The sequence below is a fragment of the Chlorocebus sabaeus genome, chromosome 1 (assembly GCF_047675955.1).
Source record: "Chlorocebus sabaeus isolate Y175 chromosome 1, mChlSab1.0.hap1, whole genome shotgun sequence".
NCBI lineage: Eukaryota > Metazoa > Chordata > Mammalia > Primates > Cercopithecidae > Chlorocebus > Chlorocebus sabaeus.
The window spans coordinates 110,227,851-110,254,725 of NC_132904.1; the positions used below are offsets into that span (position 1 = coordinate 110,227,851).

Sequence of the window (26,875 nt, forward strand, 5' to 3'; positions counted from 1 at the left end):
ACAAAGGGACTGAGTGATGAGGAGATTTGGAATCAAATATGTACTTTCTCCCCTTCATTTGGCTCAGTGAAAATTTACATCAAAATTTGCCTCTATAATCTCATTTTTAATAAAAAAGCAGGCAGATGTTGGAAATGATATCTGTTTTTTCTTTCTAGAGCATTGGGGGGGGGGTCTAGAAATGGAAAATAGTGTTATTGTATAAAATTATGCACCTTTTTCCTTAGTAATGAAGAATGAATGGGTATTCAATCAGAAAGTGAAAAAAAACCTTTTATTAAATGATGTTGAACTTTAATCGTTTTCATCTTCAATAAGCCTAGAAGCATCCTTTCTAGAAGGTTACTTTCTGAATTGTGAACAGTGAAAATTTGAGAAGCCCTCCTGTTTATCAAAAATCAATGTTTCTTTTAATTAAAGGGACTTAGGAAAAACAAAAAGCACTTTTCCATTGCATTGTTTGCAGTTGTTCTTCATTAGACAATACCAGGTTTCCATTAGCCTTGTGTAATTCAAGAGCCCAAGAACTATTGTCAAATGCTGAAGATGTTACCTCATAAGTCTGATTTAGAACAGCTATTTGGATTTCAATTATTAATGAAATTAGTGTCCTGAATGTCAGCAAGAGCACTGCCTTAGGTAAAGGCTGTAAAGGAAATCATATTAGTGTGGAATTTCCTCTCCTTAGGGGCTCCTCTTAGATTACATTATTCACTTAGCTATCTCCTGTCAGGAAAATGGAAATGTTAGCCACAGTTTGATCCTGGGGCAGAACCAAAGGGAGAAGTTAAGGGATTTCATCATGGCATCAATTCCAAAACATTTGCATGGTGCTGGTATTGCCTTTTGTCCCACTGAGTGTTTACAAAATAGCACCAGTAAGGATAGCATCAACTGGCAAACGGAGAAGGAGGAGAACAGAGTGGAGAGGAACCCTGTTAGGAAAAATTGAGCGGCATTCCATCTGGTAGGCAAGTTTGCGTTGCTCCTTTTTGGGATCTGCCTAGGAATGTTGGCAAGCGTGATGGCTCCCGTGTGGGCCTGCATCCTGGTGGCTGCAGGTGAGTCCTTTTAATGATTTTACTAGGCACTAAGGATTAACTCTTAGAAGATAGAGACAACATTTTTGTACACTGTGCTATAGAACTTCTCAGGCGTGTTTGCTTTTATTCATCATCTGTAAAATGCCAGTCCTGTGAAGCTACATTGAAAACAATGATTTGTTTCTGACTTTGTTCCTATGATTGCAAATACACATACATATAGCGTTAGACTGTGGGGCTTTTTACACATAGCTGAAAATATGCTCTGAAATGTTATAATTGCTTGATAAATCTCTGCTTCTCTAGAAATCAAGCTCTCTACAGCTTGATTGAGAGTTTGGGGCATTCTTTTTCAAATTTGCTCTTATGTGTGGACAATATGTTTTTATTATCCAAAATAGTCTTGGCTTCATTATCAGCTGTTAGCAGCCCAGAGAAAAAGTCCATTAGATTTGTCATGGCTACAGACATATGTATATCATTTTGGTATTAGAGGCCTTAACATCTCGCCTTACAAAATCTATGTAGGTGATGAGTATATCTCTAAAGACAGGCACTGTAAACTTGCAAGTTTTGAATTTACAATTCCTCTTAAAAGTAATTTAGAAGTTAATATTTTTTTTTCTAAATTTCTAGAACTATTCTTCCATGGCACCAGTATTAACTCTATTGAATTGAATCATTTTAGTTAGGATACAATTGATTCTTAGTACACGTGCACAAATCAAGAATTTATGATTATGGTGGTGTTTCTCAATGCCTCGTTTTCTTGAGGTTTCTCCTAGAGCTCATATCTGAATTCTGAAGTTTTAGAATGTAACTGGAAGTGGAATGAGTCAATTACAGAGATGAGTTAGAAATTTGGTACCCAGGAAGCTGGAAATGATTTTTTTATTGGGTAGAGAAGAAAAATAGCCACTTATCAGTAAAGTATAAAAATCTTGGATGTTGAACATAAAGGATAAAAGCATATCTTAATGGCAAAAAATAAAAACAGAGGAAATGTCATTAAATGCCAAATGGGTTTCTTAGCAGAAAATAATTGTGAGCATTAAACTAAGATAAAATAGAAAAATGAAGGTAAGAAAACAGACTAAGCTCTTAACAATATCTCTCTAATGTATTGTATTATGCATGATTTTTGTTCTAAATGTAGCAGAAATAAGTGTTTTAATAGTGTCTGACAACCAATGCTTTACCATAAATCATTCCGAGGATACTTGTTGCAGAAAGATCTGCCCTGTGGAATTTTACTGGGTTTTACTATATTTACTTTACATATTTTACTATATTTACAAATCAAGATGATTTGCAAATGTAAGAGCACTGAACCAATCCCAGGGGGCAGTGTGTTGGCATACAAGGAGGCCTGAACAAGGAGAGCCAGCTAATTCCTGCTTCACTGCTCACCAGCCACGTAACCCTGGGAAGTCAATTAATCTCTTAGAGACTCAGTTTTCCTGTAAGTTAACTTTATTTTGGGTATTCATGCCAATCAAATAAGACAGTATTGTTAAATTGTAAGGTGCAATGCAAAGGTAAGATATTATTAACCTGAAAACACATACAGGAAAATACCACTGGCTATTTCTGTCCAATAATATACTATACACAACATGTCAGTCTTCTTTTTGAAAGGTTACTTGCTGTTATTCCTAATATTCTGAGGGAGCCAGGTTACACTTAATCATGTAGTGTCATAATTAAGAGCTTGGGCTTCAAAACCAGTCCAGCTGTGTGTAAATATCACTCCCTTTGCTTGCAAGCTTCATGACCTTGGGCAGTGCTAACCTCACTATGCCAATAGTCCCTCACCTGCAGGAATAGTGCACTTCTCATAGATCTGTAGAGTACCTGTCTCATAAGTTTGTTGGGAACGTTGAAGGAGATCATTCATGTGAGGGCTTAGCCTGGTGTCTGGCATACAGTCAGCATTCAATCAGTGTTAGGAATTCAATACATAAATCTCATTTCCTTTTAACCTCTCAGATGTATGTGTAACTCTCTTCAAATCCTAGAGATACATAGCAGCTAAAGCAAGAATAGCGCTTTCCATCAAAGTACCCTGAACACTTTAAGATAGGTGCATGGGAGAGTAAGTCATTAAAACAAGGAAAACAAAGGAATAATTTTATTGTGTTCTTACCTTTTTCTTTTTCAATCTCTCTTCATCTACAAGTGCTTCATAGCTCAGTCCCTAACACATTCTACTTTCCAGAAATCTTACAAGTGAATTATTTGAAGCTGATTATTAGCATTCAAGAAGGCAGTTTTGGCGAGGAATCTTTTCTGGGTCTGTTGATAGCTTCCATCAGTGTCTGTTGAAACATCACTGAACTGTGAGTCATTTAGTGCTTATGTGAATGTCACATTAGCTTTCAAGGGGCATAATTTACTGTTAATTAATGGTCACTTAAATCCTTAATCTCTCTCCTATAATTGATCTTTCTCCTCAGGCAAATTTGCATTCATAGTAGAAATGTAATTTATTATTTCTTCCCATCTTAAACAAAGAACTCTTTCCCCTTCTGGTTTATTTAAGCACGTTTCCATTTGCTTATTGTTTTTCTCCTTTCAGTGCTTGATTCTCTTTTGTTCCTAGTCCTAGCTTCCAGAACTTTCTCTTTTTAATCAAGACTTTGACCCATTCTAGAAAACATGAGTTTATCCATAGGGAACCTATGGATTGGTTCCTAGACAAGATCGCAGAGGGGAATTTGAGTCTTTGTGAGCAGACGGTGCGGGGAACACATATTCATTTCTCAGAATTATGTTTTAATGCTGTCTCAGGTAGTTTCCTGTATTGAAACATGCTCATTTCGGTGTTTCCCCAACTGAGACTTGAATTGGGAGCTTCCAAGCGAGGTAAACGTGAAGCTGCCCACAGCAAAGTTGGCAGGAAAAGCACTGGGCCAGCTTTGCTTTGTGCTCCTGACTTCCCTCCCCTGGGGTACACCAGCAAGAAATGTTCTCAGGTAGAGAGTTTCACAGCACACTTTTTGACAATAACAGCTCACAAAAACCCTACAAATGATGTTTGATGCAAGCCACCCACCTTAGTCCTGTACGCCTGAATAGCTAACGCTGTTCTAGGCATCTTCTTGGGCGAATAGTTAGGGAGTTAAAATGCTCATTAGATTCCCAGTTCTGACGGTAATGAAAGTGTATATAGAACTGCCCACAAGGAGTCTGGCATTGCACCTCCAGCATTGTTGTTAGCATTTTGGTCACACTGACATTGTTAAATCATAGAAATTGCTGCCTGTGGCGGCAAGTGACATGACATCATTCATAAAGAAATGGGTATAAACAGGATTGTCGCACAGGGAGAAGCGATCTCATTTACAGTTTCCTACTGGATTCCTCATACCTTCGGCAGCTCATCAAAATAACCATCAAAACCACTGAGAGCCCAGGCAAATTCACACGCAGGACACTACAGAGAGATTTCACTCACGCACTTTGTCAGGAGGTGTGCAATTTGCTTCGGTCCAATGACTGACTGAAGCATTGAATCCCCTAAGGGCTGGCAAAGCTTGTGAACAAAATATCTTTTTGCAATTCAGAGAAAGCCCTCACAAATTTGTCGCTTCCAATTGCTGGTGCTCATTTCTCTTGCTTCCCTTCCTCTGGCCTCCCTGGCCTCAACACCAATCACAGCTCCTCTACAAATCAAGATTTTTGGGTCAGAAGAAATGGTTGTTTCCTGGAAACAGAGAGAATTTTCTCAAAACAAAGATCTCATTTTCTGACAAGTGCATTTTATTTAGGGACAAAGGAAATGAGAAAAGAGATTTTTGAGGAGAAAAGTACAAATTTGGGCTCCCGTTAATCTCATTATCTAGAAATCTATACAAGTTTTTGGGGTTAATGGGTTTGTTCATGTTTTTTTTGCTAGATTTTTCTATCGAATTTTTGAATTACAAATGAAAAATCAAAAGAAAAACCAAGGCGGGAGTTAAGTTTTGGCTAAGTGTGTAGGTGGTTTTTTTCTAGATGCTAGGAGAGGATGATACAGGAATAAAGAAATTATTCTGTCTCCAAAATGCAGGCTTGTTGTAAAATGAAATTGTAGGTACACCTTTGCAGACTTGGAGATGTCGTTGATTTACTTGTTTTTACAATGAGATTTCTCCATTGGGCACTTAGGCCATCAGCTTACTTTAAGCGTTTGCCAAAGGCTGCACCAACTGGCTGTGAATTGATGCAGATTTTGGCGAGCTGAAAGCTATATTCTAGTAAGAGCCAGCGAGTCCTGAACAGTCTGAAACCTCCTAAAGAAACCAAGCCCCTCTTACTTTATCTTCACAATGATAGTTTCTTTTCTAGGAATTCTAGCCACAGATACACATCATCCCCGGGATTCTGCTCTGTATCATCTCAGCAAGCAACTATTACAGAACTATCATAAAGAAGTGAGGCCAGTTTACAACTGGACCAAGGCCACCACAGTCTACCTGGACCTGTTTGTCCATGCTATATTGGATGTGGTAAGGACCATCTTGCCCCTTCCTATTCTTGTTAACATCTTTTAAAACAGTCTGTAGTTCATGTAGGAGCCTAGGAGAGGTTAGATTCTCGAGACTGTAGTTGAACTGGCAGGGAAGTTGTGCTAGATTCATTTTAGCAGTTAGGTAAAACATTCATTAGGCAGATCATGCTTTCTAGCCCCCAGTAGACACTGTGAAGGGCAAATCGTCTAGATCATGGAATTAAGATGTTTTAAGAATTGTGAAACTGGGTGTGATGGCTCATGCCTTAATCCTAGCACATTGGGAGGCCAAGGTAGGCAGATCACTTGAGCACACGAGTTGGAGACCAGGCTAGGCAGCATGGTGAAACCCTGTCTGTACATAAAATACGCAAACTGGCCAGGCATGGTGGTGCATATCTGTAGTCCCAGCTACTCAAGAGGCTGAAGAGGGAGGATAGCTTGAGCTTGGGAGGTTGAGGCAGCAGTGAGCCATGATCATGCCACTGCACTGCAGCCTAGGTGGCAGAGCCAGACCTTGTCTCAAAAAAAACAAAAAAACAAAAAACATATATATATAGTGGTCATAGATCACAGTACATATTGTATGAATATTGCTGAAACCAAAAATAGTAATAGGTATTTTATTCTGTGGTTCACATTTGTTAATGATAATAACAGATTTAAGAGGAGATTCACTACTTATTGCTTGAAATTTAAAAGAGAGAAAAAATGCCTTGTTATCTTGAGTTTATAAGGGGGCTTTGCATCTAAAATGTTTGCTAAGGATGTTGGGGAGAATTTGTTTATTAAAGCATCCTTTTTCTTCTATATCTGAAAGATAGGCTGTGGGAATGAAATGAACCCTGTAAAGTAGTTGGCAGAGTTCTTAGGAAGCTATCAGCAAGTGATGGTCCTGATGGTTAGCACCTCTTCCTCTTCCTCCATTTTTCTGATTACAAAGTCTTCGATTTCAATTAGTTCCAGAGTCATTTTGATTTCTCTCTCCCTTTTTTTTTTGAGATGGATTCTCTCTTTGTTGCCCAGGCTGGAGTCCAATGGCACGATCTCGGCTCACTGCAACCTTCGCCTCCCAGGTTCAAGTGATTCTCCTGCCTTAGCCTCCCTAGTAGCTGGGATTACAGGCATGTGCCACCACACCTGGCTAATTTTTGTATTTTTAGTAGAGACAGACGGGGTTTCACCTGTTGGTCAGGCTGGTTTCGAACTCCTGACCTCAAGTGATCCTCCTACCTTGGCCTCCCAAAGTGCTGGAATTACAGGCATGAGCCACCGCGCCCAGTGATTTCTCCTAAAAACAGACTTTACTGAGCTCGTTTTGTTAAAGTAATTTAATCATTGTTTTTCCATTTACTTCTCAAAAATTGTTTTCTAATGGAGGTAAAATATACATACATGGAAATACACAGATCTTAAGTGTACAAGCTGACGAGTGTTGCTAATTACATATACCCATATAACATTTATTTATTTATTTGTTTATTTATTTATTTATTTATTTTGAGACAGAGTCTGGCTCTGTCACCCAGGCTGGAGTGCAGTGGCACGATCTCAGCTCATTGCAACCTCTGCCTCCCGGGTTCCAGGGATTCTCCTGCCTCAGCCTCCTGAGTAGCTGGGATTACAAGCATGCACCACCACACCCAACTAATTTTGTATTTTTAGTGGAGATGGGGTTTCACCATGTTGGTCAGACTAGTCTCGAACTCCTGACCTCAAATGATCTGCCCGCCTCAGCCTCCCAAAGTGCTGGGATTACAGGTGTGAACCACCATGCCCAGCTATTTATTTATTTTTTGAGATGGAGTCTCACTCTGTTGCCCAGGCTGGAGTGCAGTGGTGCCATCTTGGCTCACTGCAACCTCTGCTTCCCGGGGTCAAGCCATTCTCCTGCCTCATCCTCCCGAGTAGCTGGGATTACAGGTACCTGCCACCACACCCAGCTCATTTTTATATTTTTTTAGTAGAGACAGGGTTCCACCATGTTGGCCAGTCTGGTGTTGAACTCCTGACCTCAAGTGATCCAGCCACCTCAGCCTCCCAAAAGTGCTGAGATTACAGGCATGAGCCACTGTGCCTGGCCATATAACCCATGTCTCTATCAAGATATCAAAGATACCCAAAAAGGTCCCTTATTCCCTTCCTAGTCCATCCCCATCCTCTTCACCCACAGAGACAAATACTCTTCTGATTATTTCTTTCAGCAGTAATTAGTTTTGCCGGTTGTAGAACTCCATGTGAATGAAATTTTATTGTGGGTATTTGATTGTGTCTGGCTTTTACACTCGGCGTACTTTTTCACTCGGCATTTTGAGGTTCACTTGTGCTGTTGTGTGTATCAGTAGTTTATTCCTTTTTCTTAATAAGTAGTATTCAGTTATGGCTATATCATGATTTGTTTATCCATTCTCCTGTTGACAGGCATTTGGGTTGTTTCTAATTTTAGGATAGTATGAATAAAGCTGCTAAGAATTTTCTTGTACGAGTCTTTTTGTGTATATGTTTCTATTTCTTTTAAGTAAAACCTAGAAGTTCTATGACTGGGTCACAGGATGGTGTACACTTAGTGAGAAACTGCCATACTGATTTGCAAAGTGGTGCATTTTACACTTCCACCAGTAAACCATGAGAGTTCCTATTGCTATACATACCCACCAACATTTAGTGTTACCCATCTTTTTAATTTTAGTCATTCTGGTAAATGACTAGAATTTCATTGAGGTTTTATTAAAATTTCCCTAATGACTAATGATTTTGAGCTCTCTTTCATGTGTTTATTGACTACTTATAGATCTTTCTTTGTGAAGTGCCCATTTAAGCCTTCTCTTATTTTTAAAATTGGGTCATTGGTTTTTTGTTTTTTTAATATTATTATAGATTTATAGGAGCTATTTATACATTCTGGGCACAAGTCTTTTATTAGATATGTATTGTATTATACATATTACCTCCTATATTATTATATAATAGGTAGTTATATCATTATTATAATATAATAACATGTAATATAATAATTACATAATACATACACATATTATATAATAAATGTTTATTCCCAGTCTGTGTCTTGGCTATTCACTTTCTTAATGGGTCTTACAATGAATAGAAATTTTCAAATTTGCTGATGTTTGTTATGGTTCGAATGTGTCCCCAAAATTTCTTTCTTTTTTTTTTTTTTTTTTTTTTTTGAGACAAAGTCTCACTCTTGTCCCCCAGGCTGGAGGGCAATGGCGCGATCTCGGCTCACTGCAACCTCCACCTCCCGGGTTCAAGCGATTGTGCTGCCTCAGCCTCCCGAGTAGCTGGGATTATAGGCGCCTGCCACCATGCCCAGTTAATTTTTTTTTTTTTTTTTTGTATTTTTAGTAGAGACGGAGTTTCACCATGTTGACCAGGCTGGTCTCCAACTCCTGACCTCAGGTGATCCTCCCACCTCGGCCTTCCAAAGTGCTGGGATTACAGGTGTGAGCCACCATGCTTGGCCTTTTTTTTTTTTTTTTTTCTAATTTTTTATTTTTAGACAACATCTCTCTCTGTCACCCAGGCTGGAGTGCAATGACGCAATCTTGGCTCACCATATATTACATGTTTGTTGATGAGGGGCATTAGACGCTAGTCTTCTCATCTGGTTTTGGTATCAGGATTGTGTTGGCCTTCTAAAACAGAATTGTTGAGAATTGTTTCCTTCTCAGTTTTCTGAAGGCGTTGTGTAATGTGAATATTTTTTCTTCCTCAATGTCTGATAGAATTTATGAGTAAAATTATAGGGGTCTGGAGCTTTCCTTGTGGGAAGGTAGTCAAATGCAAATTCAACTTTATTGACACATATTCAATTTTTTCTTGTGTCAGTTTTGTTAATTTGTATTTTTAAGGAATTCGCCTCTTTCATCCAGTTCGTCAAATTTATTGACTTAGTTGTTCATTTTTTTTCTATTATTTTCATGCCCATAGTATCTCTAGTGATATGGCTTTTGTGTCTCATATTGGTAATTTGTGTTTTCTCATATTTTCCCTTGACTCATCTTGTCATAGTTTTACCAATTTCATTTTTTTCAAAGAGCCAACTTTGGGCTTTGTCATTTTTTGTGTGTGTTTGTTTTGTTTTATTTTGCTTTGAGACAGGGTCTCACGCTGTTACTTAGGCTGGAGTGCAGTGGCGTGATCACAGCTCACTGCAGCCTCAACCTCCCATGCTCTTTAGATATCTTTACATATTTCTTTTCTTCTACTTACTTTCTTTGTGTTTTTGAGACAGAGGCAAGAGACAGACAAGAGTCTCTGGGACCCAGTAATCTGATTTTTTTCCCCTCTAGTTTTGGCTTATACAGAATATTATATAAATGGAATTATATGTTATTTTACCTTTTGTGCATGACTTCTTTCACTTAGCATAATGTCTTTGAGATTTATCCATATCATTGCATAACTCAGTAGTAGTATTTTATTGTACAGATGCACTACAATTTATCTGTTTACCAGTTGTTGGACACATGAATTGTTTCCATTTGGGGGCAATTATGAATAAGGCCACTATAAACATTTGCATATGTTTTTCTTTCTCTTGGATACATGCTTAGGTATAGTATTGGTTACTTGTATGATGGGTCTGTTTAATTTTATAAGAAAATGTCCAGCTGTTTTCCAAAGTGGCTGTTATCATTTTGCGTGTCACTCACAATGTGTGAGAGCTTCAGTTTCTTCACATAATCATTACTCCTTGACATTGTCAATCTATAATTTTTTTTTTTCTTTAGACAGAGTCCTGCTCTTGTCACCCAGGCTGGAGTGCAGTGGTGTGATCTTGGCTCACTGCAACCTCTGCCTCCTGGGTTCAAGTGGTTCCCCTGCCTCAGCCTCCTGAGTAGCTGGGATTACAGGCGCTCACCACCATGCCCAGCTAATTTTGGTACTTTTAGTAGAGACGGTTTCGCCGTGTTGGTCAGGCTGGGCTTGAACTCCTGACCTCAGGTGATCTACCTTCCTTGGGCTTCTGAAGTGGTGGGATTACAGGCATGAGCAACGGCGCAGGGCCCAATCTTTAAAATTTTAACCGTTGTAGTAGGTTTGCAGTAGTATCTCAATGTAGTTTTTAATTTTTATTTCCCTAACATTTGAACATGTTGAACATTTTTTCACGTGCTTATTTGCCAATTGCCAACTGTATATCTTCGGTAATATGTCTGCTCAAATCTTTTATTTATTTGTAAAGTTGGGTTATTATTTTATTATCAGGTTACAAGAGTTATTTATATACTCTGAGCTTATTTCTAGACTCTTCTATTCAACTAATATGGATGTTTGTCTTTCTACCATACCACACTGTTTTGATTACTGTAGCATTGTAGAAGTCTTGAAATAAGATAATGTGAACTTCTAATCTTGTTCTTCTTTTTAAAAATTGTTTTAACTTTTCTAGGTTGTTTGCATTTGTTTATAAACTTTAGAATTGACTCATCAATGTCTACTTTTAAAAACTTCTGGAATTTTGATTGGTACTGCATTGAATCTATAGATAAATTTGAAGAGAATTGACATCTTAACAATATTGAGTTATCCAGTCCATACATGCAGTGTATCTCTCTGTTTAGTTCTTTAACTTCTTTTATTAATGTTTCATCATTTTTAGTGTTTTGCATACATTTGGTTAAATTTATTCCTAAGTATTTCACATTTTTGTTATTATAAATGGTATTTTAAATTTGAATCTAGTTGTTTGTTGCTAGCATACAAAAACACAGTTGATTTCTATATATTGGTTTGGGATTCTGTGACCCTGACATCTCTTTTTCGTTTAAGAGCCTTTTTTTTTGGAAGATTCTTTCAGATTTTCTGTGTAGAAAATCATGTTGTCTGTGAGGAAAAGCAGTTTTACTTCTTTCTTTCCAACCTTTATACTTTTGTTTTCTTCTAGTGTCTTGTTACCCTGACTAGGACCTCCAGTACAATGTTGAACAGAATGTTATACTGCTCTATAAATATTAATTCAATAAATGTGGTTGATAGTGGTGTTGAAATACTTTTTTTTTTTTTTTTTTTTTTGAGATGAAGTCTCATTCTTGTCCCCCAGGCTGGAGTGCAGAGGCAGGATCTCAGCTCGCTGCAAACTCTGCCTCCCGGGTTCAAGTGATTCTCTTGCCTCAGCCTCCCTAGTAGCTGGGATTATAGGTGCCTGCCACCCCACCCATCTAATTTTTGTACTTTTAGTAGAGACGGGGTTTCACCATGTTGGCCAGGCTGGTCTTGAACTCCTGACCTCAGGTGATCTGCCCACCTTGGCCTCCCAAAGTGGTGGGATTACAGGTGTGAGCCACTGCACCTGGCCGAAATCTTCTATTTTTTTTCCTCTAGTTGTTTTATTAATTTCATGGAGTGGGATGTTAAAATCTCCAGTTATGATTGTAGTTTGTCTATTTCTCTCTTTGGTTCTGTCAACTTTTGCTTCATGTATTTTGAAGCTATGTTATTAGGTGCATACACATTTAGACATATATATATATATATATATTTTTTTTTTTTTTGAGACAATATTTTACTCTGTCATCCAGGCTGGAGTGCAGTGGCATGACTGTGTCTCACTGCAGCCTCAACCTCCCGGGTTCAGACAATTCTCCTGCCTCAGGCTCTCGAGTAGCTGGGACTACAAGCACATGCCACCACACCCAGCTGGTTTTTGTATTTTTGGTAGAGTTGGGGTTTTGCCATGTTGCCCACCCTGGTCTCTAACTCCTGAGCTTAAGCAGTCTGCCTGCCTTGGCCTCCCCAAGTGCTGGTATTACAGGCATGAGCCACTGTGCCCAGCCTATATGTCTTCTTAATGAACAGATTCTTTTACTGTTATGAAACGCTCCAGTTCATTTCTAATAATATTTCCTTTTATGAAGTTTTTCTTATGCTGACTTCCCACATGGCATATTCTTGGCCATCCTTTTATTTTCAATCTATTTGTGCCAATTGATGTCCTTTGTATTTGAAGCCATTTCTTGTAGACAATATATAGTTAGGTATATACTGAAAAGAAATATATAGGCAGGCCCTGTGTATACTTCACCCAATCTCTCCTACTGTTAACATCTTGCATATATATAGTACAGTGTCAATACTAGAAAATTAACATTGGTACACTCTATAGAGCTTATTCTGATTTCTCCAGTTTACCTGTACTTGTGTGTGTGTGTGTGTGCGCGCGCGTGTAGTTCTATGTAATTTTATTACATGTGTAGCTTTTTGTAATCAGCACCAGAATCAAAATACATAATTGGATCATCGCCACAGGGCCCCCAGGTGCTATTCCTTTACAGCCACATTCCTTTCTCTCTGCTGACTCCTAACCCCTGGCAACCACTAATCTTCTCTCCATCTTTATGTTATTTCAAGAATATTATATAAATGGAATCATACAATATATTACCTTTGAGACTGGCTTTTTTCCTTTAGCATAATTCCCTTATGGTCCATCTGTGTTGTTGTGAACACCAATAGTTCATTTCTTTTTGTTGCTGAATATTATTCCAGGTTAGAGTTTTTTTTTGTTTTTTTTTTTTTTTTTTTGGTACCAGTCTGACAATCTATGCATTTGTTTTTTTTCTTTTTTTTCAATATGGAGTCTCACTCTGTCCCCCAGGCTGGAGTGCAGTGGCATGATCTCAGCTCACTGCAACCTCTGCCTCCTGGGTTCAAGTGATTCTCCTGCCTTAGCCTCCCAAGCAGCTAGAATTACAGGTGCTCACCACCACATCTGGCTAATTTTTGTATTTTTAGTAGAGATGGGGTTTCACCATGTTGACCAGGCTGGTCTTGAACTGTTGACCTCCAGTGATCTGCCTGTCTTGGCCTCCGAAAGTGTTGGGATTACAGGCATGAACCACTGCGACCAGCCAGTCTATGCATTTTAGTGGAAATGTTTAGCTCATTTGCCAGTACCATCTTGCTATTTGTTTCCTAGTTGTCTCATCTGTTTTTTGTTCTATTCCTTATATCTACTTTATTTTCCATAATTTTTAAATTTTTAATAAATATTAAAAATAATAAAATATTTAAAATATTTAAAATATTGGATTATAGTTCCTCTATTAGCTTTTTAGTGATCCATCTTTGTATTTTTTTTTAGACTTTGCCTTAGGAATTTCCATATTCATCATTAACTTATTGCTGTGTACTTAGAATTAATATTTTGACACTTCACATAAAATGTATGAAACTTACAACAGTAAAATTCCATTTATCTGCTCCCACTTCTTTTGTGCTACTTTTATCTTCAATTTTACATTTACATACAAAATATACCCACAAAATGATGTTATTATTTTAAGGTAATCTGTTACAATAATTTAATGATTCATTTTCAATTTATTTTAATAGAGATGTTTTTCTATGTTACTATCTTAGTGCTAGCAGTGAATCAGAATCTTTGATTTTTTTTGGACTGAGAATTAGGCATTTAAATCAATCAAAAAATAAATGTGAAACTTAAGAGTACAAGGTCTAGGCCTGGTGTGGTGGCTCACGTCTGTAATCCCACCACTTTGGGAGGCTGAGGCGGGCGGATCACCTGAGGTCAGGAGTTAGAGACCAGCCTCAACATGGAGAAACCCCATCTCTACTAGAAAAATACAAAATTATCCAGGTGTGGTGGTGCACGCCTGTAATCCCAGCTACTCGGGAGGCTGAGGCAGGAGAATTGCTTGAACCTGGGAGGTGGAGGTTGCAATGAGCTGACATCGCGCCATTGCACTCCAGCCTGGGCAACAAAAACGAAACTCCATCTCAAAAAAAAAAAAAAAAACAAAAAGAGTACAAGGTTTAATTTTTTTTCCTTTTTACTGATACAGGTTACTTTGGTGTCATTTTTTCCCAACTTAGATAAACCCCTAATCAATTGTTTAATTGTAAATAGGAATATTTAAATGATACCCCCAAAATTCCTTTTTATTATTATTTTATTTTTGTTTTTATTTTTACTTTTTTTGAGATGGAGTTTCGCTCTTGTTGCCCAGGTTGGAGTACAATGGCGTGATCTTGGCTCACCACAACCTCTGCCTCCTGGGTTCAAGCGATTCTCCTGCCTCAGCCTCCTGAGTAGCTGGGATTATAAGCATGTGCTACCACTCCAGGCTAATTTTGTATTTTTGTAGAGACAGGGTTTCACCATGTTGGCCATGCTGGTCTCAAACTCCGGACCTCAGGTGATCCGCTCGCCTCGGCCTCCCAAAGTGCTGGGATTACAGGCAAGAGCCACCGCGCCTGGCTCAGAATTCCCTCTTTTAAGCAACAAATTGCACTTTTCCCAGTTTTGTTTGTTTTTTGAGATGGAATCTCACTCTGTCACCCAAGATGCAGTGCAGTGGTGTGATCTTGGCTCACTGTAACCTCTGCCTCCCGGGTTCAAACAATTCTCCTGCCTCAGTCTCCTGAGTAGCTAGGATTACAGGCACCTACCACCATGTACAGCTAAGTTGTATTTTTAGTAGAGACAGGGTTTCACTATGTTGGCCAGGCTAGTCTCGAACTCCTGACATCGAGTGATCCACCCGCCTTGGCCTCCCAAAGTGCTGGGATTACAGGCATGAGCTACTACTGTGTGTGGCCATATTTTCCCAATTATCCTATTAAGTAAGAGTGCTAGCCCTAAGATCTTAGAAAATATTGTTTAATTAAATACCAGGAAATACCTCTTACTAAAAAGCCTAGTCTTAAACAGCTTGAATAGAAAACTTCTTCAAGTTTTTTTTTTTTTTTTTTTTTGAGACAGAATCTTGCTCTGTCGCCAGGCTGGAGTGCAGTGGTTTGATCTCGGCTCACTGCAAACTCTGCTTCCTGGGTTCAAGCAATTTTCCTGCCTCAGCCTCCCAAGTAGCTGGGATTACAGGTGCCCACCACCACACCTGGCTAATTTTTGTATTTTTAGTACAGATGGGGTTTCACCACGCTGGCCAGGCTGGTCTTCAACTCCTGACTTCAAGTGATCCACCCACCTCAGCCTCCCAAAGTGGTGGGATTGCAGGCTTGAACCATCGCGTTCAGTTCATCTTTTTCCTTTCTGACTTCGTGTTTTTAATTATTTATTTATTTATTTTTTTTTTTGAGACAGAGCCTCACTCTGTCGCCCAGGGTGGAGTACAGTGGCATGATCTCGGCTCACTGCAACCTCCGCCTCCCAGGTTCAAGTAATTCTCCTGCCTCAGCCTCCCAAGTAGCTGGGATTATAGGTGCCTGCCACCACACCTGGCTAATTTTTGTACTTTTAGTAGAGACAGGGTTTCACCATATTGGCCAGGCTGGTCTTGAACTCCTGACCTTGTGATCTGCCTGCCTCGGCCTCACAAAGTGCTAGGATTACAAGTGTAAGCCACTGTGCCCAGCCTCTTCGTATTCATTAAGATAAAGAAAATTGCTGGCCGGGCATGGTGGCAGGCACCTGTAGTTCCAGATACTTGGGAGGCTGAGGCAGGAGAATTGCTTGAACCCAAGAGGCAGAGATTGCAGTAAGCTGAGATCGCTCCACTGTACTCCAGCTTGGCGACAGAGCGAGACTCCGTCTCAAAAAAAAAAAAAAGAAAATTGATCAGGCTTTCCTTTAGAGGTTTATTTGGCGATAAATGGAAAAGGTGTAAAGTATTTATATTAATATTTTCCCTTGGAACAAGTATATCGAATTGAAAATACTTTTCTCTTTCTTCCTACCTTGACAAAAGAAAGTAAAATCAGACTCCTTATGGTAGGTAAGGAGAACACCGTTATCTTTTTAAAGATGTGGGATTTCCCCACCAGAGTTGTTTGTTATTAGACTATGTCAGACATGTCATCATATTGAATATGGCAAATTTTCTTACAGAAATCTGAAAAAATTTTATATTCTATCCCTCTAGTTTTATCCCTGTCTACCATCTTATGTTATCTTCTCCAGGTTCTCAGTACAACAGTGAACCTGGACCCCTGGTTGTTTCCTGCCTGTAAGTCATTCATCCTGCTATTTCCCCTACCAAATGTCTTTCTCTTCATTCTCCATCTGCAAAATACTGTAGTCCTTCAAATCTCAGCTCTTAAAATCAATTTTCCTCATTTCTCTAAGGTGAGAGCATTTCCTTTAAATCCACTAAGTCTGTGTGGATTTTCTTTTCCTTTCTTTTCTTTCTTTCCTTCTGTCTTTTTTTTTTTTTTTTTTTTTTTTTTTTGAGATGGGGACTCACTCTGTCACCCAGGCTGGAGTGCAGTGGTGTGATCTCGGCTCACTGCAACCTCCCAGACTCAGGTGATCCTCCCACTTCAGCTTCCCAAGTAGCTGGTACTATAGGTGTACACCACCATACCAGGCTAATTTTGTATGTTTTTAGAGACTTGAGTTCGCCATGTTGCCCAGGCTGGTCTCGAACTCCTGGCCTCAAGTAATCCGTCTACCTTGTGCTGGGGTTACAGACATGAGCCACTGGGCCCAGCCAAGTCTGTGAATTTCTTAATGCACACAGTTATTTGTTAAAATGTTAAAATATGCCCTAATGTAGTGTACGCTACTTGAGGGAAGGACTTTCTTACTCATATTCATATTTTCCATAACATGCAGCACTGTGTATTTGATTTCCAAGACATTCAATTGATACTTGTCCAATGAATGAATGAATTAAAAAATATAAGGATCAATTCTAGGATTGTCTTTACAAATGGCTACTCTGAAAATGCTTGGCAAATGTTTCTATTGCATGTAGGTGGGATAAGCCTAAAGTTAGCTCCAGAGGCAGGGACAGTTCTGAAGGACTTGATAAAAATCACTCACAGATTCTGCACAGACAAGGACACTCCCAATGTGAATAGATAACTTGTTGGATGCATCTGCCAGCATCTGAACTGCTGGCAACTTTTGTTTGGAATGAAGAGCTTTCAGCCCGGCACCGCACCTCCATTATAATGTTTTGCCTCCTGTTTTGTTTATATAAAAGACTACAGTCTTGTCTTAGAATTTCTGGGTATTATGAGTACCTTAGGGAAATCTGATTATAGAGATAATCTACTCAACAGTGAAGAGTTTCAATTTGTTTCTATTGAGTTTTGTCAATTCCGAATCCCAGATACCTTTGTATTCCAGTCCATTGACTAGAGCCTCCCAGCCAGACGTTGAGGCATCTGTTTCTATAGTCTCCGGAACTGGAAAAGATAAATAAGAATGTAGGGGAATTATCTGTATATTTGCTAACCACCAATTTAGATCTAAATAGACTCCCTCTGTTAGGAAGACTAATGAATTCCAATTCTCTGAAATATCCTTTGCTTTTAACAAGCAAGATGGAAGGTATCTAAAGAAAAAAAACGGGGCGAGATACACAGAGGGAAAAGCTGTGAATAATGCCACCAGAGAACCAATTATGTTCACCAGCTGGCATTGAGAAACTTGTTTCCTTTGACAAAAAAAGATTTTAGTTTTAGCCTCAAAATACTTTTTGACATTGTGTTCTTCAGGGCTGAATGACGAATCCTCCCAAACACCCCCATAAAATGTTAGAAAAAAATTCTTAACATTGTTATATGTAATGTGGCAAAGCAATGGGCAAGAAGTGAAAAACAAGCTAAGGCATCAATATGGCAGTTAAGAAGAATCAACTGGATAAAATGATAGTGAAATGAAACATGAAAACAGAGACCCTCCTCCCAGCCATATGACTGAATCACTGAGACACATTCACGGGGTATGACAGTAATAAACAAACTGGTAAGAACTTTGAATAGACGTAAAAATGTATTTCTTGTGAAAGCATAGTCAGCTACTATATATCTCAGTGATATAAACTGCATTTTGAACTTTTCTTTCTATTTGTGGGGAACCTCACTGATTGCAACCAAGCCTAGAATGGAACCTTTTGTGCTTCAGTGGGTGAGACATAATCTGTTTCATGATCTCTCAGTTGGTAAAATTTGCAAAGAAGGCTGGGCACGGTGGTTCACACCTGTAATTCAAGCACTTTGGGAGGCCAAGGTGGGAGAACTGCTTGAGTCCAGGAACTTGAGACCAACCTGCGCAACATAGCACCACCCCGTCTCTACAAAAATTAATAATAATACATTAATTAGCTGGGCATGGTGTTGCACATCTGTGGTCCCAGCTACTTGGGAGGCTGAAATGGGAGGATCACTTGGGCCTGGGAGGTTGAGGCTGCAGTGAGCCATGATGGTGCCACTGCACCCTGGCTTGGGCAACAAAGCAAGACCTTGTCTCAAAAAGCAAAAAAAAAAAAAAAAAAAAAAAAAAAAAGGCCAGGAAGTGGTGTCACCTAATCCTGAGCTCTATTTTTTGATTTTAGCCACCAGGACTCCCGTTGAGCCAGTCTTTTCTGGGAGTCCCCTCTGGTCCATCTGGTCCAAGCTGTTCCTTGGGGAAATATTTGTGAATTCAAGGTTTTCACTTTTTATACTACTTTAAAACTTGCCTTTCCCAAGTATCTATTTAAATTCCATAAATATCTGTAGAGCAAGTTCACTCAGACCAGGCCTTGTTGAACCACTAAAGCAGGGTGACTACGTATCTATGTGCTCCTAATGCCTTCTCTCTCTCAAAGAGAAAGAATAATGCTTATTTGGTAGTAATTTGCTTTCTTGATTATAAAAAGGGGAAATTTTAAAAAGTTTCTTGTTTCTCTTTCAAATGATGCCACCTGGCGCAGAGCCACTGTGTAGTCTGTGTACTGCACAATTCCACGTGCGCCATCAACATGGACAATAGTATCAGTGGTGCCTTCTGATTCCCTACCCAGTCTGAATTCTCCAGAGTAGTACAGAGTCTTGACCCTGTGCACAAAGAAAATGGACTTTTATGTGGCTGGATAATTGGACAATTAATTTCTTTTTGTTTTGTTTTTGAAATGGGGTCTGGCTCTGTAGCCCAGTCTGTGGAGTGCAGTGGTGCAATATCGGCTCACTGCAAGCTCCGCCTCTCAGGTTCACGCCCTTCTCCTGCCTCAGCATCCCAAGTAGCTGGGACTACAGGCGCCCACCACCACACCTGGCTAATCTTTTTGTATTTTTAGTAGAGACGGGCTTTCACCATGTTCGCCAGGATGGTCTCGATCTCCTGACCTCATGATCTGCCCTCCTTGGCCTCCCAAAGTGCTGGGATTACAGGTGTGAGCCACCGCGCCTGGCCATTTAATTTCTTATACCCAGTTCTGGGGAAGAAAACAGAGCTGTTAGTTGATTCCATGCCATCAACTTCCTAAACACTTTTATGTACTGAAATTTGGTATTGTACTAAATATTACAGAAATACAAATGTTACCTAAGTGACTCTTGAGCTTTGAACCTAAATCAGCAAGGGAAATGTTTTACAATTTTTTTTTTTTTTTTTTTTTTTTTTGAGACAGAGGCTCGTTCTGTCACCCAGGCTGGAGTACAATGGCGCCATCTCGGCTCACTGCAACCTCTGCCTCCCGGGTTCAAACGATTCTTCTGCCTCAGCCTCCCAAGTAGCTGGGATTACAGGTTCCCACCACCATGCCCAGCTAATTTTTATATTTTTAGTAGAGAAGGGGTTTCACCATGTTGGCCAGGCTGGTCTTACACATTTTATTTCCTATTTCTTCATCTTGTGTTTTTTTAATCCTTTTATTCTCTTTTAAGGATGCAGTTTTTAGTGATGGATTATACATGGAAAGAAATGAAAAAAAAAAGAGTTCAAGGAGAGTTCTTTAATAGTATGCATCAGCCTTCTTATAAATTTACCGGAAATGTCTTCAAAAATGGTTGCCCTTTTCTTTATTAAACATTTTTTTTAAATAGCAGTTTTTTTGAGATTTAATTCAACCACAAAATTCGCCAATTTAAAGTATACAATTCAGTGTTTTTTAGTACAGAGTTACACAACCATCACCACTATCTAATTTCAGAACATTTTTATCACCTCAAAAAGAAGCCCTATATCCATTAGCAGTCACACCCCACATTCCACCCCCAGCAGCCCTAGGCAAACACTCTACTTTTTGTTTCTATAGATTTGCCTGTTCTAGACATATTATATAAGTGGAATCATACCGTAAATGGTCTCTTATGACTGACTTCTTTCACTTAGCATGCTTTCAAAGTTCATACATGTTGTCACATGCATCAGTATTTTATTACTTTTTGTTGCTGTAAAATCGATTGTATCGATATGTCACATTTTGTTTATCCAGTCATCAGTCAATAGATGTTTACATTGGTTTCACTTTTTAACAATCACAAATAATGCTGCTGTGAATATTTTTATACAGGTTTTTTGTGTGGACTTATGTCTTCAGTTCTCGTGGTTATATACTTCTGAGTAGAATTGTTGCATTATATGATAAATGTATGTTTAACCTTTTGAGTAAACACCAGACTGCTTTTCCTCTCCTTTCCTCTCCTCTCCTCTCCTCTTTTCCCCTCTCCCCTCCTCTCCTCTCCTCTCCCCTCTTCTTCCCTTCTCTCCCCTCTTCTCCTCTCCTCTCCTCTCCTCTCTTTTTAAGACAGTCTCACTCCACCACCCAGGCTGGAATGCAGTGGCACAATCTTGGCTCATTGCAACCTTCAGCTCCCAGGTTCAAGTGATCTCATGCCTCAGCCTCACGAGTAGCTGGGATCACAGGCGTGTGCCTCCACACCCGACTAATTTTTGTATTTTTAATAGAGACAGGGGTTTCACCATGTTGGCCAGCCTGGTCTCGAACTCCTGACCTCAGGTGATCTGCCTGCCTCAGCCTTCCAAAGTGCTGGCATTACAGGCGTGAGCAACCGAGCCCAGCCCAGACTGGTTTTCAAAGTGGCTGAATCAATTAATAATCCTGCCAGCAATACTTGAGGGCTCCAACTTCTCTACATCCTTGCCAACATTTGTTATTGTCTGTCTTTTTAATTTTAGCTGTCTTAGTGAGGATACAGTGGTATCTCGTTGTGGTTTCAATTTGCAGTTCCCTGGTGACTAATGTTATTGAGCATCTTTTCATGTGCTTATTGGCCCTTTATATATCTCCTTAGGAGAAATATATAGCCAAATCCTTTACCCACTTTGTATTATCATTTTTACTTGTCATAAAATACACAACATAAAATTTATCATCTTGACCCTTTTTAAGCATACAGTTCAGTGGCAATGAGTACATTCACATTCTTATGTTATCATCACCATGATCCAGTCTCCAGGACTCCTTTGATCTTGCAAAACTGAAACTCTTTTTTTTGTTTTTGTTTTTTTGAGCATTCTTTCCATCTTTTATTACTGCTGAGGTTAAACATTTTCATGTGATTACTGGCCATTCATATTTCTTTGTGGGACAGCTTGTTAACTTAATAAATAATACTAATGTTTTTCCTGATTATAATATACTTATTGTAGACATGTGGGAAATACAGAAGAGTATAAGACCATAGAGGAAAAAATTCACATAATTCAAATTATAAAAACAACCATTGCTGCTAATTTTTACTTTTCTCTGCACATGTTTTCTTATAGAATTGATATTCTGGACAAATGTGTTTTAGAGTATATGTTTTTCCTTTCGTTTTATGAGACAGAGTCTTGCTTTGTTGCCCAGGCTGGAGAGCAGTGGCTAAATCTCAGTTCACTACAACCTCTGCTCCTGGGTTTAAGCAATTCTCCTGCCTCAGCCTCCCGAGTAGCTGGAATGACAGGCATGTGCCACTATGCCCGGCTAATTTTTGTATTTTTAGTAGAGACGGGGTTTCATGGGCCAGACTGGTCTTGAACTCCTGACCTCAGGTGATCCTCCCACCTCGGCCTCCCAAAGTGCTGGGATTACAAGGCGTGAGCCACTGCACCCGGCCCTGTTTTCTCTTTTTTGTAAAATTTAATTTAATTAATTTTAAGTTCCAGGATACCTGTGCAGGATGTGCAGGTTTGTTACATAGGCAAACGTGTGCCATGGTTTGCTGCACCTATCAGTCCATCACCTAGGTATTAAGCCCAGCATGCATTAGGTATTTTTCCTGATGCTCTCCCTCCCCACACCTGGACCCTGACAGGCCCCAGTGTGTGTTGCTCCCCTCCCTGTGTCCTTGTGTTCTCATTGTTCAGCTCCCACTTATGAGTGAGAACATGTGGTGTTTGGTTTCCTCTTTCTATGTTAGTTTGCTGAGGATAATGGCTTCCAGCTCCATCCATGCCTCTGCAAAGGACATGATCTCATTCTTTTTTACGGATGTGTGGTATTCCATCGTATATATGTACCACATTTTCTTTATCCAGTCTGTCATTAATGGGCATTTGGGTTGATTTCATGTTTCTGCTATTGTGAGCAGTGAAAACTGAAACTCTTTACCCATGCAATGATAACTTTCCCTTTCTTCACCCCCGCAACTCATTGTATTTTTGTCCTCTATGAATTTCAGCACTCTAGGTACCTCATTTAAGTGGAATCAGGCAGTATTTGTCCTTCTGTGACTGGCTTATTTCACTTAGCATCATGTTCTCAAGGTTCATCCATGTCGTAACATATGTCAGAATTTCCTTCCTTTCTAAGGTTGAATAATATTCCAATTTATGTATATTCCACATTTTGCTTATCTATTCATTTGTCAGTGGACACTTGGGTTACTTCTACCCCTTGACTATTGTGAATAATGCTGCTATGAACCTGTGTGTATAAATATCTGCCCAAGGCCCTGCTTTCAGTTCTCTTGGGTATGTACTCAGAAGTGGAATTCCTGGATTATATGGTAATTTCATCTTTAACTTTTTAAGAAAGTGTTGCACAGCAGCCACACCATTGTACATTTCTACCAACAGTGCACAAGGGTCCCAATTTCTCCCCATTCTCACCAACACTTGTTATTTTCTGCTTTTTAAAAAACAGTAGCCATTCTAATGAGTGTGAGTTTGTATCTCATTGTGGTTTTGATGATTTGCATTTCCCTAATGATTAGTGATTGTATTAGAAAGTTCAGGCTGCCATAACAAATACCACAGACTAGGTGGCATAAACAACAGAAATTTATTTCTCACAGTTCTGGAGGCTGGGAGTCCAACATCAGGTTCTGGCTGATTTGGTTCTTGGTGAGAGCCCATTTTCTGACTTTCAGATGGTCACCTTTTCACTGTGTACTCACATGGTAGAGAGAGATCTTTCTCTCTTCCTTTTCTTATAAAGCCGCCAATCCTATGAGATTAGGGTCCTATCCCTATGACATCGTTTGACCTTAATTACTCCCTATAAGCCCTATCTCCAAACATGGACACCTTGGAAGTTAGGGTTTCAACATATGGGTTTTGGGGGGACAGTTTGGCCCATAGCGGTGACCTCGAACATCTTTTAATGTGCTTATTGGTCATTTGTATACCTACTTTAGAGAGATGTCTATTCAAGTCTCTTGCTCATTTTTATTTTTTAGAGATGGAGTCTTGCTCTGTCACCCAGGCTGGAGTGCCATGGCACGATCTCAGCTCACTGCAAGCTCCATCTCTCGGGTTCACTCCATTCTCCTGCCTCAGCCTCCTGAGTAGCTGGGACGACAGGCACCTGCCACCACGCCTGGCTAATTTTTGTATTTTTAGTAGAGACGGGGTTTTGCTGTGTTAGCCAGGATGGTCTCGATCTCCTGACCTCATGATCCCTCTGCCTTGACCTCTCAAAGTGCTGGGATTACAAGCGTGAGCCACTGCGCCCAGCCTGCCCATTTTTAAACAGGGCTGCTTGTCTTTTGTTGTCATTGAGTTGCTGGAATGCTTTATATCCTGGATACAAGCCTCTAAGCAGATATGTGACTTGCAAATATTTTCTCCTATTCTGTGGGTTGTCTTTTTCATTTCTTGATGGTGTTCTTTAAAGCACAAAAGTTTTTAATTTTGATGACGTCTCATTTATTTTTCTTTTGTTGTCATGTCTAAGAAATCATCGCCTAATTCAAAGTCATGAAGATTTACTTCTTTGGTTTAAGAGTTTTATAGTTTAAGCTCTTACATTTGGGTGTATGATTCATTTTGAGTTAATGTTTATATACGGTGTGAGATATCCCTTTTTTAAAATTTCCTAAGAACATCAGAGTTTCAGAATGTTCTCTACTAGATTAGATATGAAAAAATTGGTGAGGAGGGTTTTTTTTTTTTTTTTTTTTGAGACAGAGTCTCTCTCTGTCACCTAGGCTGGAGTGCAGTGGCACAAACATGGCCCACTGCAATCTTGACCTCCTGGACTCAAGCAATCCTTTCACCTCAGCCTCCCAAGAAGCTGGGACCACTAGTTGTGTGCCACCACACCTGGATAATTTTTAATTTTTTTGTAGAGACAGGGCCTCATTGTGTTGCCCAGGCTGGTCTCAAACTCCGGAGCTCAGGCAATCCTCCTGTCTTGGCCTCCAAAAATGTGGGATCACAGGGATCCTCCTGTCTTGGCCTCCAAAAATGTGGGATCACAGGGATGAACCACCGTGCCCAGCCAGGAGGGTTTTTTGAATTGCTGTTTTTGGGGGTCTTTTAAAAATATCATGGACTCACTGCAGACATGGGAAATCACATTTATTATGTCATCTAAAATATGTTTCATTTATAATAAGTTCATTCAGTCTGTTTTATAAGCAGAGAAATCCAAACGTACAGTAACTTAACAGGAATGGCTGCCAATAACAGTTGAGCTAACACTCATTGAGAGATTATGAATAATATCTTGATTACAAATCAAAGCTTGGTCTCATCTTTTTAGCCCCAAATTACTAAGACTACATAACATTTTTTAGTCTGATTAATGGTAGAGTAACGAATTAGAGTGGGAAAGAGATTAGCAAATCATTGAAAATGTCAAGGGCAGGCAAAGTGCCGTTTTGTCGTAGATAATATAGTAAAGCTTATAGCAACAGGTGTGCATGATAAGTAAGAGCTGAGAATACTTAGGTAGTGAAGAGTCTAGGTAATGTTTTTAATGTCAGCATTATTTGGTTAGAGTTGATTTTCTTCTGAGTTGCCTTACTGCTGAATTGGCCTTTGATTTATTGACATTCTAAGATTTGGTGTGGATTTTATTTTTGCCTTGCAGGATGCAGAGAATCAAATATTAAAGACAAGTGTATGGTACCGGGAGGTAAATAATTATGTTTCCTTCTAAATATACTTCACTCCTGATCTGGATCTGCTGCAAAATATAGTTATTTAAGAAATAGAAATTATCTTTGTATTTCTAGTTCCTTAGATCTGCAGCAGACCTAATTTATTGTAATTCATTTAAGATGTATGGCCCTGGTTTCTGGTTGGGACCACCATCTTTAGCATTCAGATGGGAAGTCCTTTCTCCTAACAGATCGAACCAAGAGGCTGATAAGTTGGATTATTAATCCAAATGTCTCTTTAGTTCTTTACTGAGGCAGACATTGCCCCATTTTGATTAAGTTTTCTTTTTGGCTACTCCTAACAGGTCTGGAATGATGAATTTTTATCCTGGAACTCCAGCCTGTTTGATGAGATTAGAGAGATCTCCCTACCTCTAAGTGCTATCTGGGCCCCGGATATCATCATCAATGAGTTGTAAGTGTGCCAGTGTGTATTTCTGTGGGGTGTAGACTCCTTGGCATAGTCAGGCCAGTCGCTGCTTACTTTCAGTCGGTGTTGCTCATTTTTGCTTCTCAAGTTGAAGGGGAGCATATCGTTGGGAGTATTCAGGTTAGAAGTGCCATGTGTTGATGTTGTTTAAGATACAGATCTGGTTACTAATGTTGAGGTTACTTATTATGTCTGTGTTGTTATAGCAGCAAATGAGCTAACTTACGAGGCTGTCACTGAAAAGCTCATCTTTGCTGGGGTGAATAATCTCATGGAAAATGCGATTGTGTTTTTGCAGGGCTAGGCTGGTCATGGACCTCATGGTCACTACCATCTCCTAATCATCCTGTCTATATTTTGAAATGACCAACGTCCTCTCTGTGACAACAAGTTCTCTTGTGTTTCGTATAGCATGGACGTTGAAAGATCCCCTGACCTTCCCTATGTTTATGTGAACTCATCTGGGACCATTGAGAACTCTAAGCCCATCCAGGTGGTCTCCGCATGCAGTTTAGAGACATATGCTTTTCCATTTGATGTCCAGAATTGCAGCCTAACCTTCAAGAGCATTCTGCATACAGGTAAACCATGAGAGATACCCATCAATGCTGGGTTGGTACACGTAGGTGAAATGATATTATAGTATCCTTCAGGTCTATTTTATTCTTGCAGATAATTGGCTATTTAAAAATCAGAATCTCTTCCTGCAGTTTTTTGGTTCCTGCTGTAATCCAGACCAAGTATGACGCTGTAGCCCACTGTGGTTGTTTTGGAAACACAGTGTTAAGCCTCTACTGCCATGGATAATATTATAGAAATCGCAGACAAGCTCCATCATTCTACAGAGAGTGTATTCCAAGCCAT

The 26,875-nt window shown here is 39.5% G+C and overlaps 1 protein-coding gene across 1 annotated transcript in view; it reads left to right on the forward strand.

The window, feature by feature from the left end:
- Positions 1 to 1,009: 1,009 nt before the first annotated feature.
- Positions 1,010 to 26,875, forward strand: part of HTR3B (5-hydroxytryptamine receptor 3B) — a 39,551-nt gene continuing 13,685 nt past the window's right edge. The window contains exons 1-5 of the mRNA XM_008020939.3: positions 1,010 to 1,061; positions 5,373 to 5,533; positions 25,512 to 25,556; positions 25,887 to 25,996; positions 26,423 to 26,592. Of these exons, the coding sequence (XP_008019130.3) occupies positions 1,010 to 1,061; positions 5,373 to 5,533; positions 25,512 to 25,556; positions 25,887 to 25,996; positions 26,423 to 26,592 (538 nt within the window). The remainder of the gene's footprint in view (positions 1,062 to 5,372; positions 5,534 to 25,511; positions 25,557 to 25,886; positions 25,997 to 26,422; positions 26,593 to 26,875) is intronic.